Raw genomic sequence first — 17321 nt, 5'->3', positions numbered from 1 at the left:
AGGAGAGCAGTTGGCATGTAGGAGTCAAATGTTATGGCTGATTGTGTCATGGCAAGTGGGTGTTAGGGGACAGGAAAAGTTGTGGAGATGGGAGAGTCAGAAGCCTTGGACAGTAGTTGTGCTGTAAGGGTTAGGGGTCAAGAGAGTCTGTGGGAGATGAAGGAGTCAGAGGTCATGGCTGACAGTTGGGTTGTGGTGGTTATGTCAAAGAACAGAGGTCAGAGGTGACGATCCACCTGAGGTAGCAGCCGTTGAAACTTGAGTGCAGGGGGCGGTTGAGATTCCTGGCCCCCAGGCCCCGCCCCTGTCGGGCCCGCCCCGCGCTGCCTCCTCCGTCGCCCCGCCCCCTCAGGCCCCCGCCCCCTCAGGCCCCGCCCCGTCCTGCGCTTCGAACGCGGAGACGGCGCGGGTGAGGCGATTAGCGAGCGAGCAAGCGGCACAGGGACCCCGCGGGCGGCTGGTGCCTCCGCGGCGCCCGCCTACGTTCCCTCCCCTCGGGCGCTCGGGGCCGCCGGCCGGCGCCGCCTCTCGGGAAGATGGCGCTGCACTTCCAGGTCAGTGAGCTCTGCGCCGCGTGCCCCCGCTCCGCAGCCCCGGGAAGCCGGCCGGACGCAGGGGTCTGGAGACTGAGGGCCGAGGACGGCGGCGGAGGCCGTGGGGGGAGCCCCGGAGCCCCAGCCTCCCGCCGGTGGGTGACCCGGGCACTGGCCTGGGCTGCACACCCCGGGCCAGAGGAGGCTGCGGGTAGAGGGGCCGCCGCCAGGCTGGGAGCTCGCCCCCCAGGCGAGGTGCGGATGCCGAGGACCGGCCGGGCGGGAGCCCGCCTCCCCGGCGCCGCGGCACGGCGCGAAGGGCGGCTTGGCGGCGCCCAGGCAGGTGGGAGCCCGCCGGGCCGGACCAGCCTTCCCGCCGCGTCGCCGGCCGCGGCGCGGTTGTCCGCCTCCACCCGGGACGGAGCTCGGAGGGGCCTGGGTCGACCACCGGAGCGGCGGCGGCAGTTGGACTTGAATTGGCCGGAGCGGGCAGGGGCTGTCTCCGTGGGGAGTTGCGAAGGAGGGCTCCGCAGCAGCCTCATTGGAGGAGGGCCGGGGGCAGGGCGCGCGGGGAGCGCGGAGATGGGAAGGCTCCGACGCGTGCTGGAGCAGGCGGGCAGGCTGGCTCACGTAGTCTCGGGCTGCACTGGCACATGCAGCCAGTTATTCACTCAACCAACCTTTATTGAGCCCCTCACTGTGTCTCAAGCACTGTGCAAAGTTCTAGCATAAAGGATTATATCATCCTACTAACCCTGCCCTCGTAGAATTCACAGATGATTACAGTTCATGTGAAAAAAATGATATGATAGAATTAATCACAGGATAGCACAGGGACATTGAAAAGGAGCAGTCAGCCGTGTTTGTGTGTGTGGGGGGGAAGGAGTGAGGCAGAGCTGCTATGCTTCTCAGACGAGTTGCTTTGAGCTTCTTTGAGCTTTCATTCGTCCACTTATTTATTGAGTTTTTACTTTTCTAGGCACTGAAGACAGCTCTTGCAAAACTTTGTGATTTCTACTCTCAGGGAACTTGTAGTCTAGTGGGCCTTGAAACAATTGTAGAAGTTGGCCAGGTGAAGAGGAAGGGAAGGGTATAGAGGGAAGAGGACAGTGTGAGCCAAGGCCAAGAATTGTGGAAGAACATGGCACACTGCAGGAGGTTCGGTCTGGCTGAAGCATAGGGTTCGTATAAAAGAGAACAGAGCAGGGGAGGCTGTGGATGGCGGGAGATGACCTTGGAGGGGTAGGCAATTTCATAATGTGACAGTTTGTCTAAGTGTCACATTCTCTTTGTAGACTTCTTTGGAAACCCTGTGGTCACACTGGCTCATTCCTTATTTATTGATTCTTCCAAAGGAGCTTGTCTTTCCAACCAGCCGCTCTCCCGTCAGATAATTGACTGCTCCAGGACGTTAGAGACCATGAAGTAGTGAGCCCCACACATTACCTTTTGACTCCTTGCTATTTCTAATGGTCTCCAGGTCAAAATAGTGTTATTTATTACCACTTTAGTAAATATGCCCTCTGGGAAATTTTCACAGGAAGAATCTCACAGGGGGGACCGAGGGATTGTTAAGTAGGTAATCAGATATTCATAGTTCAGATGTAAATCTTGAGGGTAAATTAAAAACAATGGTGGAAGTTTGGAACGTTTTCAGGCTTGGAAAGATGATGCATGATAGTAAATCACCCAATTGTGGAAGACTTCTTCATATTTAGGTAGAGTGTTGGAAAAATTAGCTGCTAATGCCCAAACTACCCATATTGGTTTTTCACAGCAGCTGTGGACAACTTAAAAGTGGAGGTGGACAAATAAAAGATCACACAGTTGTGGGGGGCCAGAAAAAAGGTCTGAAACTTCTCAGTTTGAATTATTTTCAGCATATGGGATCATATTGTTACCCACTTAACTCAAGGAGCATTTATTAATAATGATAACTGGTACCTAGCATTTTGAATTTTCACATGCTCATTGTAGAGTTTGAGCCCCACAGCTAACTTGAGAGGTGTGCATATATGTACATGATATACATTTTATTCCTGAGGACACTGAGTCTTACAACAGTTGTGGCTTGCCGAAGGCTACAGAGTTAGGCCTAATAACTCGTATATTCTTTCATACCAGTATCTTACTGTCATCTACCCAACGGGGTAGCTAGTCAGAAATTATGCCATTAAGATGTTGAGTAAAGAAGCAGATTTGTGTGAGGTGAGGTTAAGGCACTGCTCCACAATCTTTTTCGCATCATGGCATACATAAAAAATGGTAATTGTGTAGTTCGTGGATGTAAACTGCTCACTGCCAAAAGCCTGGCTGCCTGGAGGGCAAGGGGATCAATATCCCAGGCATACCTATAACCTATTCAAGGCACATGCATTCTTGTTAGGAAGCTGTGAATTAGGATATTCTGACCCAGAGGAAGTAATGGATCTGGATTATCTGAGAGCAGACTGTCCAGATTGGGGGTGGGAGTGTGCAGTGTGAGGAAAGATAGAGCTGGGAACAAGTAAGATGTAGGCACTTGAGATAGAACAGAGGGATGGACCTTGATGAGAATCAATAGATAATATTAGGGGATCCAGTTGGTCCATGTTTTTTGCTCCCAGGATTGTTCTAGAATCAGAGACTATAGCTATGTTTCTTAATACCCAGCCAGGATACTTGATTCGTTCTGGATGTGATTGTGATCTGTTATATTTGAACACGATGGTAATGTGGTGAAAACGGGGTTTGGGAAAGATCATCCTGGCAATATATACTTAAATGGGAGAAACTATAGACAGAAGGCCAATGTGGTGTTTTATAATTATCAGTAATTGAAGAGATCATTTACAGTTTGTTGTGGATCTGCTGTGTGCCAGGCACTGGATTAACCTTTCTCTCATCTTTTGTATCTTAATCTTCACAGTTATTTTGGAAGGTGGGTATTACTACCAGTGGTTTCAAAAGTGAGATTTAGAAAGGTTAAATAATTTGCTTGAGGTCATTTAATAAGTAAGTGGTGGATTCCAAAGCTTCCACTCTCATTTCCAAAGAAGCCCCAGAAGAAATCCAGGGCCCTAGAGGCCACAGTTAGAAAATATTGTTCTCGGGCCGGCTCCGTGGCTTAGCGGTTAAGTGCGCGCGCTCTGATGCTGGCGGCCCGGGTTCGGATCCCGGGCGCGCCCCGAGGCACCACTTCTCCGTCCAACGCGAGACTGAGTCCCACATACAGCAACTAGAAGGATGTGAACCTATGACATACAACTATCTACTGGGGCTTTGGGGGGAAAAAAATGAATAAATAAAATCTTTAAAAAAAAAAAAAAAAAGAAAAAAAAAAAGAAAATATTGTTCTCTTGCTCTACTGTCTATGGTAGAGGTGTTGAGTCTGAGTCCTTATTTAAAAAGAATTGGTAGGACTTTATGACACATTAGGTATGTACCTGAAATTAGCCAAACTGCGAGGTTTGTGGGCACAGTTTACAAGATTGCCCTCACTTCTGACACCAGCTGCATGTTTGGGGGTTCCCTAGAACCACCCTCAGGTTTGATAGTTTATCAGAAGGACTCACAGCATTCACTGAAAGCTATCATACTCATGGTTGCAGTTTATTACTGAGAAAGTACCCAGATTAAAATTGATTAAAAGAAGAGATGCGTAGGGTGGAGTCTGGGAGGGTTCTCAAACAAAGCTTTTATTGTCCTCAGGACGTGTTACTCTCCCAGCATATATGTGTGTGGCAATATGCACTGAGTATTGCAAACCAGGGAAGCTCACCTGAGCTTTGAGTTCTGGAGTTTTTATTGGGACTTCATGACTTCATTACGTAGTCATGATTGACTTATTGCTCACGTGATTGATCTCAGTCTTGAGGTTGACTGATACCATGTTATGCAAAGTATCCACCCTAAAACACCTGGTTGGTCTTTCTGGTGTTGCCAGCCCCCAATTTAAGACTATGGGGTTTGAGGGCCGGCCCCGTGGCTTAGCGGTTAAGTGCCTGCGCTCCGCTGCCGGCGGCCCGGGTTCGGATCCCGGGTGCGCACCGAGGCACCACTCCTCCAGCCATGCTGAGGCCGCGTCCCACATACAGCAACTAGAAGGATGTGCAGCTATGACGGACAGCTATGTACTGGGGCTTTGGGGGAAAAATAAATAAATAAAATCTTAAAAAAAAAAAAAAAAAGACTATGGGGTTTGGGGTGGGGGTGTGTGTGTGTGTGTGTCCCCCGAACAAAAACACTCTTATCAGTATGACATACATTATCTCCCAGAATCTGAGGGCAAAGGCCAGACTTGTCTTTGGGCAGGGCCAAACTCTTAACTATACAGGAGGGACTAAGGAGAAGGAAGAGGCAAAGATAGCATCAAGGTTGTAAATCTAGATTCTGGTCTAGATCTCTGGAACCCTTGAAAACAAAGGGACACTTGAAGTGGAAGTCTCTGGGAAATATGTTCACTTCAGTTTCTGACATTTTTGGGTTGTTTTCAGCATCTTTCTGGATTTCCAAGAGGAAGAAATTTGTAGACAAATAGAAAGATGGTGAACAGACAGAGTAGAAAGTATGGACTAGGACATCATCTGCAGGTAGATAGATGATGACTAAAGTAAAAGGTGGCAAGATGGCTGGGTGGTGAGGAGACATCACCTCCTCCAGGTATTTGGCTCAAAATTGACCATTTACTCTATGTTTGATCTTGAGCGACATTTGATCTCTCAGCCTCAGTTTTTTTGTCTGTAAAATGAGTGTGCTAAAAATAGGTACTATGCAGGAGTCTGCTTTTCAGGATTGGTTTGAAAAGTAAAAGATGGAAATACTTTTGTAAACTATAAAGCACTAAAACAAATACTACTCAGTTCATTGTAGAAGGAAGAGTTCTAAGAGGCCCAGGAAAAAGCCTACGGTATGCTCAGGAAAAGGTAGTAAAGGGAGGAAGAAACAAAGAGTTTGTGGGAAATGAATAACTTCAAGATGAAGGCATTCTCTATTAATGGTAATCAAGAAGCTTAATTCCAGAAGGCAGGAAAGATACAGGGAAGTAATTGAAAAGAGTTTTAAATTCAATTGAAGTGGGATTTTTGTGGTTCATTGATTTATTTATTATTACAGAACATTTTTTCCCTAGAACAAAAGCCTTCATTCTTTTTTTCCCCAGCTTTATCGAAGTATAATTGACAAACAATAAACTGCACATATTTAAACTATGCAGTTTATTATTTGTCAGTGTGCATGAGTTTTGACATGTGTATGTACCCATGAAACCATCACTGAAATCAAGATAATGAACATATCTGTCACTCCCAAAAGTTTCCTTATGCCCCTTTGTAATCCCTCCTTGCTGCTCCCCTATGCTGTTCTGCTCTCCTTCCTCCCCAGCCAGAAACTGCTGATCTGCTTTCTGTTACTATGGAACCATACAGTATATACTCATTTTGTCTGGCTTCTTTTACTCAGCATTTACATGTTGATGGATACATGTGTGGGAATTACTGTATAGAAAGAAGTCACATCATTTAGGGGTTAATTGTATGTCAAGTGCAAAGGCCAGAAATGAGTCCAGAATAACTTGGAAGATGCTTATGTAGACTGTAGGCAGGATTATGTCATTGTCTCCTAGGCTATGGAAGTTGGGTGCTGTCTGTTTGTATTCAGTAGTTACTCTATGGGAGTGAGGTGATGTCCAAACCCACCTATTAGTTATTTATATGGGCTTCTAATGTTGATATTAAGCCTTATAGAAGTTTTAATAACTCAAATGTGTCCTATGTTGATGTTCTCTAAATCAGTGTGGCAAAACAGACAAAATGATTTGCAGAACTTTTCAAAAATCTTTCCAAATAGGTTTACTTAGGTACCATTCAATTGATTAATATTAATATTTGTATTAGTTTCCGAGGGCTTTTGTAACACATTACCAAACTGGATGGGTTAAAACAACTGAAATTTATTCTCTTACAGTTATGGAGTCCAGGAGTCTGAAACTAATGTGCTGAGAGGGTTGGTTCTGTAGAGGAGGAAGACTATCTTCTACCTACTATCTTCAGATAAAGACAAAGGAGGATGTTGGGGGTAGGGGGAATCAGTTATGGGAGATTACCAGAAAAGCAGAGTAAACAAGAGTAAGGTTATTATGCAGATTTAAGGCCTTGCCTTCTGCACTGGTAAGTTTCTAGAGAGGAGGTCATCCCCCCTTCTTCCCAGTACAGAGAGGAAGATACCTTTACAAATGGAGATTTCTCTTACAAATGTAAATGTTTGGTAAACAGAGCTTTGATAGGAATGGGCATAGCAAGGATCCTCCCAGTTTATCCATACCCAGAGTTATCTATGGTGGTGATCTGTCCTGGGGACAGGCCTTCTATCTTAAATCCTTTTAGGCAGTTAGTGGGGGAGGAGGTCGAAGTTTCTTTCATAGTCTTCTGAGCCTTTATTGTCTTCAGCTCGAAATAATCCACATACCAGAGTGGCATATTTTGGGGCGGGCTGCCCTGAACCCCATCAGTTCCCTCCTCTGAAACTTCCCTGGAAGTTTCACAGTCCTTTTGAAGCTTAAAGAAGTTTCACAGTCCAGAGGCTGAGTGGTAGATTGTTCCATCTCACTGAACACATTTCTTAGTCCCGATAATAGATCAGTCCAGTTAAATTTGTTTTAGAAGGCGGTGATGCAGGTGGGCTCCCAAAGTTAGGCCTGTATTGTGGAAGCAAGCAGTCAGGTATTTAATAAGAAGCATTTCTATGGAAACAAAAGAAAAAGAAGGTTAATGGTTGGAGCAAATTATAAACCAGTTTCTGAGCTCAGAGGACAGCCAGTTAAGAAGATTTCTAGATATCAGTGTTGAAGCATCTTTTACATCTTAAAATGTCTCTGATGATGTCATCGAGTGTTCAGGTACCCTTTTGAGTGGCTTACACAGCAACAGGCTTGCTATCCTGGTGATCTCTACAAAGTTTATATCAAGTTGTCCCGGTTCAGTTTACAGGGCTTCAGGAAAAAGTGCAGATCCAGTTCTCAATGATTCCAAATGAAAATGATGGGAAAATTGAAAACGTTAGTTTGGAGATTTGTAGCCAGATATTTCAGGAGACTGGTAGAATTCAGGATCCAGTCCAGTTTACAGTAGAAAACAAAAACCTCAAAGACAATCAACAGAACTAGAATCTAATATCCACAAATGTGTATTATAGTTTTTACTGAAATAATTTTTCTCTCTAAAATTACCATCATTTTTACCAAAGATGGCCAAATTAAGACTAGTTTGCAAAATAAGGCTAGTTTCAATAAATTTGGTCCAATTATTTACATGAGTAAAGCAAGAATAGCAACTGATCTTATAGGCTCTTTTAAATCTGCTTTGCTGGAACTTTTTATAAGGAATCTCAGATTGAACTTCGAAGGCCTCTCGAGGCCAGGGAAGCCAAGACAAGGATTTTGTCATCAGACTTCACCTGCAATACCTACAGATTTGGGTGAATTTCTCTCTTCTTGAGGTCCCCCAAAATATTGAGGTTCTTTACACCTGCCAGATAAGTGACATTCCTTACCTGGGTAAGATTGCTTGGAACTTCTGTAAACAAGATATCAGGCCAGTACTTCCAAGTGGCTTTATTCCAGAAAGTCAACCTTTATTCCTCAAGAGCTGTCTTGTCATATCTGAGTCTGTATGTTTCTCTCAAAATATGACATTCCAGTCAAAGCCTTGGTAATATAACCAGTGTTTCCAGTTGTGTCCTGTTATAAGGAGAACATATCCTTATTGAACTTATGCAGATAACTATATTGCCATGAAATAAGAATATTCACTTACTAAGAGTTTCCAAATTCTGGAGGGATCAGGTAGAGAGAAAAAGATAAATGTTTCAGTTCTGTTTACAAAAGTGTAATTTACCAAATTGCTATAAGTCATAGTTAGCTTAAGAGAAAAGAAAGTTTTCCTTGAATCTGAAAAAACAAAACATTTAAAAAATCAACAATATTTCAAACAAGTCATAAAAATTATAATCATCCTCATCAGTTCATTCAGTTCTGTGTAATTGACTCTTGATCTTTTTTTGCTTTGTGAGGAAGATTAGCCCTGAGCTAACATCCATTGGCAATCCTCCTCTTTTTGCTGAGAAAGATTGGCCCTGGGCTAACATCCGTGCCCATCTTCCTCTGCTTTATGTGGGACGCCTCCACAGCATGGCTTGATAAGTGGTGCGTCAGTCCATGCCTGGGATCCGAACCTGCGAACCCCTGGCTGCCGAAGCAGCATGCGACTTAACTGTTACGCCACTGGGCTGGCCCCCAATCGACTCTTGATCTTAATCTTGTTAGCATTTTCATGAAGTCAGTTTCTCCATTAGAGTTCTGTAATTTCTTACCTAGTTCAGTTTTATGATCTGAAAATTTGTCAGAAACCTGTATTCCAAAGTAAATGTCAGAGTCCTTTTCATGAATCCCTCTGAAGATGAAAACATTTGCAAAAACTTCAGAGTAAAACAATAACTGTCTGTAAATGCCAAAAGACTTAAAAATGACAATTGACAAAGAAACTTGGTTATTTCTGTGACATAAATACTTGAAGATAATATCTAGAATTATGACTGATAACCAGGACAGATCAGATCAGAATTCTAGGAATAATTTTTAGAACACTTACATCAGTAACATTTAGCCACATAATACGACCTAAGAAGGTTTATCATCACTTATTTGACAATGCTTCCCATGTAATTTAACATACCAAATAGCCTAATAAGTTTAGTATCTTCCTCCTTGTAGGAAGAGAACAAATTTCTTTGAGAAGTCCCAGGGGACCTCTGAAAATTCTCAAAGGAAAAAAACATTTTTTTTTTCTTCTTCCAGGTTAAAAGAAAGACTTCATTCAGGATTTGAATATTTTTTGGGGCAGAAGCTTGTCAAAAATTTCAAAGGTTTGAAAAGACTGATCAAATAGGAAACAACGCTCACTGCGAAACAATGCTTAGTTATCCATTCAATCAGAGTAACGACAGAAACAGTCAAGGGCAAAAAGAGAGTTAAAACAGTCCAAAAAATCTGAATAGAGAGACCTAAGTCTTTTTGAACGTCGGAAATTATTTTAAGAAAACATAGTTTTTCTGTCTTTTAGGTAGACTAACTCAAAGGGAAAGAAAAATCTTTTATATCAAGAGCAGACTAAGAGTTTAAGAAAATTATCCCTTTTAAGAGAAAGAGAGGGCTGGCCCCCTGGCTTAGTGGTTAAGTGCGCACGCTCTGCTACTGACAGCCCGGGTTCGGATCCTGGGCGCACACCAACGCACCGCTTCTCCGGCCATGCTGAGGCAGCATCCCACATAGAGCAACTAGAAGGATGTGCAACTATGATGTACAACTGTCTACTGGGGCTTTGGGGAAAAAAAGGAGGAGGATTGGCAATAGATGTTAGCTCAGAGCCGGTCTTCCTCAGCAAAAAGAGGAGGGTTAGCATGGATGTTAGCTCAGGGCTGATCTTCCTCACAAAAAAAATAAATAAATAAAATAAAAATAAAAAAAAAAGAGAGAAAGAGAAAACCAAATTCTGATTTTTGTACCAGCTTACTTCTGATATTAAAACTTATTCACTTAATTAAATTTATTCTAATCTTAGCCAACCTGACCATGCATAAAACTGTCTTCAAGGTTCCTCTTCAACAAACCTATAACTTTCTTTTTACATTCAGAATATATCCCATGCCTTTCTTTTTTCCTCCTAGTACTTTGGGACAAGTTTATCTTTCTTAACAAAACAAATATTTCCATTTTTTATACTTTCTTTACTGAAAACATACCTTACTTTCCTTGTATATATACAAACATATTTTCCTTGTATATATACAAACATATTTTCCTTAATGTTTAGTATCTTTCATCACATATTAGAATTTTTTTAACCCTTAGAAACCTTAATTTTTAAGTAAAAACTAAGTAAGCAATTATAAACTGTCGTTTACATTAGCATTCTGTGGCTTGACAAGTTTATAAACACTTTTCCTAATTTCTAGGAACATGTTACTTTATAGTACAATCTTTAGAGAGAAAACACCTTTTAGTTTTTCTGTAATAAGCCAAAAGTGGATAAACTTATATTTAATAATTAATGTCTAATATCTTATTTGAAAATGATCTAAATACTCAATAAATTTTTATCAGTAACCTAGCAAAACTTCAAAGTTTCAAGTTACCAAAGAGACTTTGGAAGTTATTTTAAGTACACATCACAAACACTTTTATATTTTGTCAATTTAATTGTAACCTGAGTCAGGGTCTTAAGGCTAGTCATTATTTTTTTTTCCCTTTTTATTTTTTAAATTTGACCTTTTCGTATGTACCAATAAAGCAGTTATGATGAGAGTTCTCACAAAAAATTTTTTTCCTCAGTTTATAAGTTTTCCCTATTTAAATGATCCATCGCCTGGCTGCCTTGACGAGTAGGATCTTAACAGTGACTCATACCAAAGCTTTAACTATGGACTCAGGAGGTGTGCCCAAAAGAGATCCAGAGAATTCACTCCCAAAAATAAGAAAGCATAACAAGCAACGAAGGTTGAGATGACAAAGGCCCTTTATGAAAGCAAATGGGATCCCTTATGACAAACCCCTGAGAGCAGACACAGCTGGACAAAGAGTGTGTCCCAGAACTCCAGTCTACTCGACTGGCCGCCAAGATGCACGCCGGTACCTGTATCCTCTGGGTGGCGGAGACCAACGAGGTCACAAAGCCAGACCCCATACAACAGGCTCATAGAGATGCCTGTATCTTATGACAAATGACAAAAAAAGACAGAGACAAGGAAAAATACTATCTCTGGGAGGAAAAGGACCTACTTAACCAACGAACACTCAAACAAATCCTAGAGTCATTGAGTCTGAGAAGCTAGCTTCACCAGTATTTTCTCCTGCTAATCTAAATTTAGAAAAGAAAAAAAACTCACCACTCTCGCTTCCACTGGACCCTGTAGGCAGAGATCCAGGAGACTGAAATGGTAAGAACTATTGCTTCCTGCTGGCTCTTGTCCAGGGTCCAGGACCTCTCAGCTGCAGTAGTCTAGGAGCGAAGAGCATCCAGCCAGTGAATTTTTTATCCCGTCCAGTTCGCCAGACTCAGGGGAGGAAGACTGTCCTCTACCCACTCTGCGTTCTTTGTCACTGGGGTATGAATTAAATTGACATGAGATGGAATAACAGGAGAAAATCAAACAAAGCTTTATAACATGTATACATGGGAGAGACCCAGGAAAGACTGGGTAACTCGACAAAATGGCAGAGGTTCTCATCTTCAGCTAAAGATAAAGAAGGATGTTGGGAGTGGGGGAGTCAGTTATGAGAGATTACCAGAAAAGCAGAGTAAACAAGAGTAAGGTTATTATGCAGATTTAAGGCCTCACCTTCCACACTGATAAGTTTCTAGAGATGAGGTCCTCTCCCCTTCTTCCCAGTACAGAGAGGGAGATACTTTTACGAATGGAGATTTCCCTTACAAATGTAAATGTGTGGTAAACAGAACTTTGATAAGAATGGGCTTAGCAAGGATCCTCGCAGTCTGTCCATGCCCAGAGTTACCTATGGTGCCAGGACAGACCTTCTATCTTAAATCCTTTTAGGCAGCTAGTGGAGGAGGAGGTCAAATTTTCTTTCAGAGTCTTCTGAGCCTTTATTGCCTTCAGCTCGAAATAATCTGCATACCAGAGTGGCACATCTTGGAGTAGCCTGCCCTGAACCCCGTCAGTTCCTTTCTAGAGGCCTTGAGGAAGAAACCGTTCCAAGCCTTTCTTCTAGTTTCTGATGGCTGCTGGCAGTCCTTGGTGTTCCTTGTCTTGTATAGATGCCTCACTCCAATCTCTGCTTCCTCTTTCACATGACCTTCTTCTTTGTGTCTCTGTATTTCAGATGTCTCTCTCCTTTCTCTAATGAGTCATTGGATTTAGAGCCCGCCTTAAATCCGGATGATCTCATCTTGAGACCTTTAACTTAAGGATTTGCAAAGACCCTATTTCCAAATAAGGTCACATTCTAAGGTACTGGGGATTAGGACTTGGGCATATTTTTAGGGGGATATAGTTCTGCCCATTACAATATTATTATTAGGTAATATTAATAATAAACAGTTAGCCTTTATAGTATATACTGTGTGCCAGAAGGTACATAGCTGTAATTTATTTAATCCTCCAAACAAACCTATGAGACACTATTATTAGTCTTACTTTTTTGCTGCCTTTTGTTTTTAAACAGTCAGGTCTTGTCGCTATTTCTGGCCTAGTTCTTTTTGCACTCAAAGTCTACTTCTTCAAAGACTCTGGGACCTAGATGAACGCAGGACAGCAGGATTGGTTTATCATTAAATTATTCTGGGTATTATCATTTCTAAAATTGAGCCCTTCAAATTTATTAGATGAAGGAAAAGACTGCTGAGGTTGATCATGAGTCTTGAGAGGGAAAAAGGTAGCTCTTTTCGTTTTTGTATGTCTTACCCTTGGAGAAAATATGGGAATTCATATATATTCATGAACCATAAATTTTCTATGCATTTTAATATTATGAACAGTATGTAATAGTACTCTGAGGGCTTGTTGGTCTAATCCAGGTGGGGGAAATGTTTAAAATGTGGTTCATTTGAGGTCCTTTGTCTTAATTTATCCATTTGAGACCTTTTGTACTTTTATTTTCATTCTAGTAGAAAATTCCCAAGTCTGGGATGTTGGGCTCTGACTTGGTTAGGGAAGTGGAAAATGCCATAAAGGAGCTAAGAAGGAGAAAGAAGTGAAAAGAATAAAGGGAACTAGAGGGGGTCTCATTTCAGTGTTTCTTGTGTATTCCTGTTAGGCAAAGGTATATGCATTTGAGGGAATGTTTGAACTAGTGTAGCTGTAAGGCTGCCACATAAAAATTCAGGCCAGAAAGGACTAAAAAATAGCATCTTTAGACATATTCCATTACCTTCATATGCCCACCTGACATTGAAATCTGTGCTAATTTTTTAGTAATTTTCTAATTTAAGTTCAAAGTACAGTAGTTTGTTTTAGTAAGATGCCTTTAACAAAAATTCTTTGAAGCTGAGAGGAATGCTGAACTCATTTTTTTAATTTTTCTTTCAGCTGGTATCCATGTGTCCTGTCTCTTCAGATGAGATTATATTTATAAAAAGAATGAATTATTCTTTGTGCCTATAAAATGGGAACCTGCAACATGATAGCTAGTTATTACGCTGCTAGAAATAACATGGAGTCAAGTCATAGTTCTTGAAAATCATGACAGTTCGCCTGCAGCACTATGAGTCGTTAGTTCAGAAGCCCCAAATCAGCATATATTTATAATTATCTTTTCTTTTTTATAGATGGAACCATTGAAATTCTTAGAATTTGAGAAAGAATGTAAATTGGTGTACTGTCTACGCCTTGGGCTCATAGGATGGTTCCCCCTACCCATCTCTTTAGCTTCGTCATCTCCTCCTGGCTGGCTGTTTACCAATCACACTGACCTTTTATTTTATTTATTATTTTTTTTGTGGGGAAGATTAGCCCTGAGCTCACATCTGATGCCAATCGTTCTCTTTTTGCTGAGGAAGGTTGGCCCTGGGCTAACATCTTGCCCATCTTCCTCTACTTTATATGGGACGCCGCCACAGCATGGCTTGACAAGCGGTAGGTACATCAGTGTGCGCCTGGGATCCAAACCTGCGAACCCCGGGCCGCCGAAGTGGAGGGCGCGCACTCAACTGCTACGCCACCGGGCCGGACCCAATCACACTGACGTTTTAATGCCTTGAAATGATTCAGCTCTGCTCTGGGCCATCGTAAATGCTGTTTCTTTGCCTGGACTACTGTCTAGTTTTTTTTTTTTTTTGTCTGGCTCACCCTTTCAGGCCAGCATAAATGTTACTACTTCAGGCAAACCTTTTCTAACTCCTTGGGTTAGGCAAATCCTCTTCTTTCTATACTGTTACTTTTCTATCACAGACTATCAATTTATAATTGAATAATTTGGAAGTAGGAGATATGCCTTTTTTGTTCACCACTGTGACCCCTAGTAAGTAGTGGTAGCTCAATAAGCATTTATTAAATTGATGAATTCAGGCATGATATTTTCATTCCTTGTTTCCTGTGATTAATATTTTTACCTTATTTTTTTTTTGTTCGAGTAAAATGTAACGTTTTCTTTTCAAGAGTTTGGCCGAATTGGAAGTATTGTGTACTCATCTCTACATAGGGACTGATCTTACGCAAAGAGTAGAGGCTGAGAAAGCACTCCTGGAACTTATTGACAGCCCAGAATGTCTCAGCAAGTGTCAACTTTTATTAGAACAAGGAACAGTAAGTATTTGGCATGAAAGATCAGTAGATATATGTCAGCGTTACTGAATTCATGTAGGTTAGCATTGATTAACTGATGGGTATTGCCACTTGCCTTTTTAATGTAGTTTATTTCACTGTCAAAGAGATTAGTCAGACAAAGATTTGGAAAGCCTGGAAAGCAAACTTAGGGAAGAGCCCAGGAGGTGGAAATAAGCATGAATTGAAATAGTTTCTTGATTCCTTTTGGCCCCTTTTTATTGAGTAAAAGTTATATTTTTAGACAGTTAACTAACAGCTTTAAAAAAAAAAAATCTAGGTGGGAGAGGCAGTTTATAAGTAATTCTGAAACATGAAGGGATGATTCAGAGGAATGCTGACTACCTCTTGCCTGCCTCCCTTCTAGAGATTCATAGCCATTCATTCAGCAGTCATTTAGCAAATACTTAAATGTAAAACCAGGTAGTGTACTACCTGCATGCTTTATGTACATGCATTAGAGTAACATAGTTTAGTTGGGGAGGCATAGATGTATAAATAAAGAGCTATGAAATGATATGGTAGCTATTAGAGTAAGAAACTGTATGGTCTAGAGCAGGGGTTGGCAACCTTTTTCTGTAAATGGCCAGATTGTAAATTTTTTAGACTTTGCAGGCCAAGAGGCAAAATCAGGGATATTTTGTAAGTATGCCTATAAGAAGAGAGAAAACAAATTTCCACAAAGTTATATTGATGAAATTTAAAATGTAATAATTGAGTCAGTGTTTTGTTATACAGGACTACTAATGAAAAGAATGGAATTATTCTTTTGGGGATAACATTTTGCTTAATTGAGGTTCAAAGTTAGTGTTTCCTGTCATCAACTTTGATCGCAAATGTTTATATGTTAGTACTGATCTGTAATGAGATTTTACATATTTCATCTTTGGAAATGTCTTTTCACACAGATATGTACTGCCAAATATTGATCTCAATCCACGAGCATATAATTTTAATTAAGCCTATTTATCACTTAGAAGGCATTTATAGAATTCAAAAACTTCTCTTGGTATTTGCCTTTTAGAATGTCATTACGTTGCAGATTAATCACTTCCAATTGAAGGTTAGGTGGAAGCTCCTCAATTGCTCAGTTTAATGGATTTTGAAATATGGAAATTTCCTTTGCACTTGCATCAGCGTCTGAAAAATGCTGCTGAACTGTAGTTTGAGCTCAGAAAATATGCTCAGGAGTAGAGATCTTGCTACTTTTTTAACTTTTGACAGTGTGGAAAGTGTATAAAGCAACTTGATATTACTTGTGATTTAAACAATGTTAGTTATTGAAAACTTTACTTCATTATAAGTTTTGTATGTAAGTACTAAGCACTGTTTGCCTTTTAGGCAATTTTGTAACCTTAGGTTGAATTTGTTAAGAGACATTATCAAGTTTGCAGCAAGAGCTAATTTCCAAAGCTGTTTAGTGTTCAACAGCAGTGGTTTAGAATGGTTCTTCTCATTCAGAAAAATTTCAGTCTCAGCCCTGAGCTAAAAAAAATTGGAATAAAACTTTACCACTGCTAAGCTATTGAACTACTGTGTGGTGAGGCAAGTCAGGATTTTCAGCTTCTATTTCTGATGGAAATTCACAGAACTGAAGATAAGTTCATGAAAATGAATTGAAGTCCACTGTTAATACCACTGATTGATTAACACATGACAGCTTCGAATATTTACTACAAAGTGTCTACTGATGAATAATGAAATGAATGACCATGGGCTTTACACTCTTATATTTTTACAAGCTTTGTAAATTTTTCCAACCAAGCCCTTTTCTTCGTTTATTTTTACCACCACTTGTGACACATCTTAGCAGCTGGTGCTTCAAGTTGTACAGAATTAGTGTTTCTTAACTTCTTTGAAAATATTCTGGCCTGTAGTTCCACACAGACTCTTCATAGAGGTTAATTCTTTAGTCATTTCAAACTTAGCATTGACTTCTGGAATAAACAGATAGTCTCCGTTACAGTATGAGCAATATTAGTAACATCTGTCAACTGAAGAACTAAGGAGAACCTCCAAATCGTTTGCCTTGTTTGAAATTGGCTTTTGTTGTTGCTCTCATGTCTTCAACTGTTTGAGCATTGTTCTCACTGAAAGGCTATTAGTCAGAAGTTTGTTTTCTCTGCGTATATAACTTCAGCTACTGCAATAAAATAATTGTAATTTGATTAGCTCTGTATTGGTAAATGGCTTTCCTTGCTTGGCTAACAAATGAGCCACTTTGAAACTTAACTTTGGTTGCAGCTTCATTTTATTTTTGTGTAGAAATTCTGCTGTAATGAGATATTGTTTTAAATTTTCTGCTTTTTCTGACTGTTGATTTCCTGTGAGTTTGGAATATTGTCATAGGTGGTTAGTCTGATTGTTAACATATGTTGTGTTTTTTTAGGGCGGCTATAGTGCCAGTGCATAAAAAGCATATTGTGGGGCTGGCCCTGTGGCATAGTGGTTTAGTTTGGTGCACTCTGCTTCGGTGGC

At 41.1% G+C, this 17321-nt stretch overlaps 1 protein-coding gene and 1 long non-coding RNA gene across 8 annotated transcripts in view; one reads left to right on the top strand and one right to left on the bottom strand.

The window, feature by feature from the left end:
* The first annotated feature begins 445 nt into the window (after positions 1-445).
* RANBP17 (RAN binding protein 17) overlaps positions 446-17321 on the top strand; it is a 347331-nt gene continuing 330455 nt past the window's right edge. For all 4 annotated transcript variants that reach the window (XM_004428530.3, XM_087429435.1, XM_087429434.1 and 1 more), the window contains exons 1-2: positions 446-554; positions 14679-14825. In XM_004428530.3, the coding sequence (XP_004428587.2) occupies positions 537-554; positions 14679-14825 (165 nt within the window). In that variant the 5' untranslated portion in view covers positions 446-536. The remainder of the gene's footprint in view (positions 555-14678; positions 14826-17321) is intronic.
* Positions 5755-12383, bottom strand: LOC147917200 (uncharacterized). Of its 4 annotated transcripts, none has more exons than XR_015551911.1 (4): positions 12098-12383; positions 11451-11664; positions 8061-8247; positions 5756-7206 (listed from the first exon to the last, which is right to left on the bottom strand). It is a non-coding gene; the product is annotated as an uncharacterized LOC147917200 (long non-coding RNA). The 4 variants fall into 4 exon arrangements; XR_015551909.1 differs by having other exon boundaries at positions 5757-7206; positions 11904-12383; XR_015551910.1 differs by having other exon boundaries at positions 5755-7251; positions 11451-12383.

Source organism: Ceratotherium simum, chromosome 4 (genome assembly GCF_057802395.1).
Source record: "Ceratotherium simum simum isolate JZ-2026a chromosome 4, ASM5780239v1, whole genome shotgun sequence".
NCBI classification, from domain to species: domain Eukaryota; kingdom Metazoa; phylum Chordata; class Mammalia; order Perissodactyla; family Rhinocerotidae; genus Ceratotherium; species Ceratotherium simum.
The sequence above is the reverse complement of the archived record's forward strand: the minus strand, read 5'-3'. Positions and strand labels throughout refer to the sequence as shown.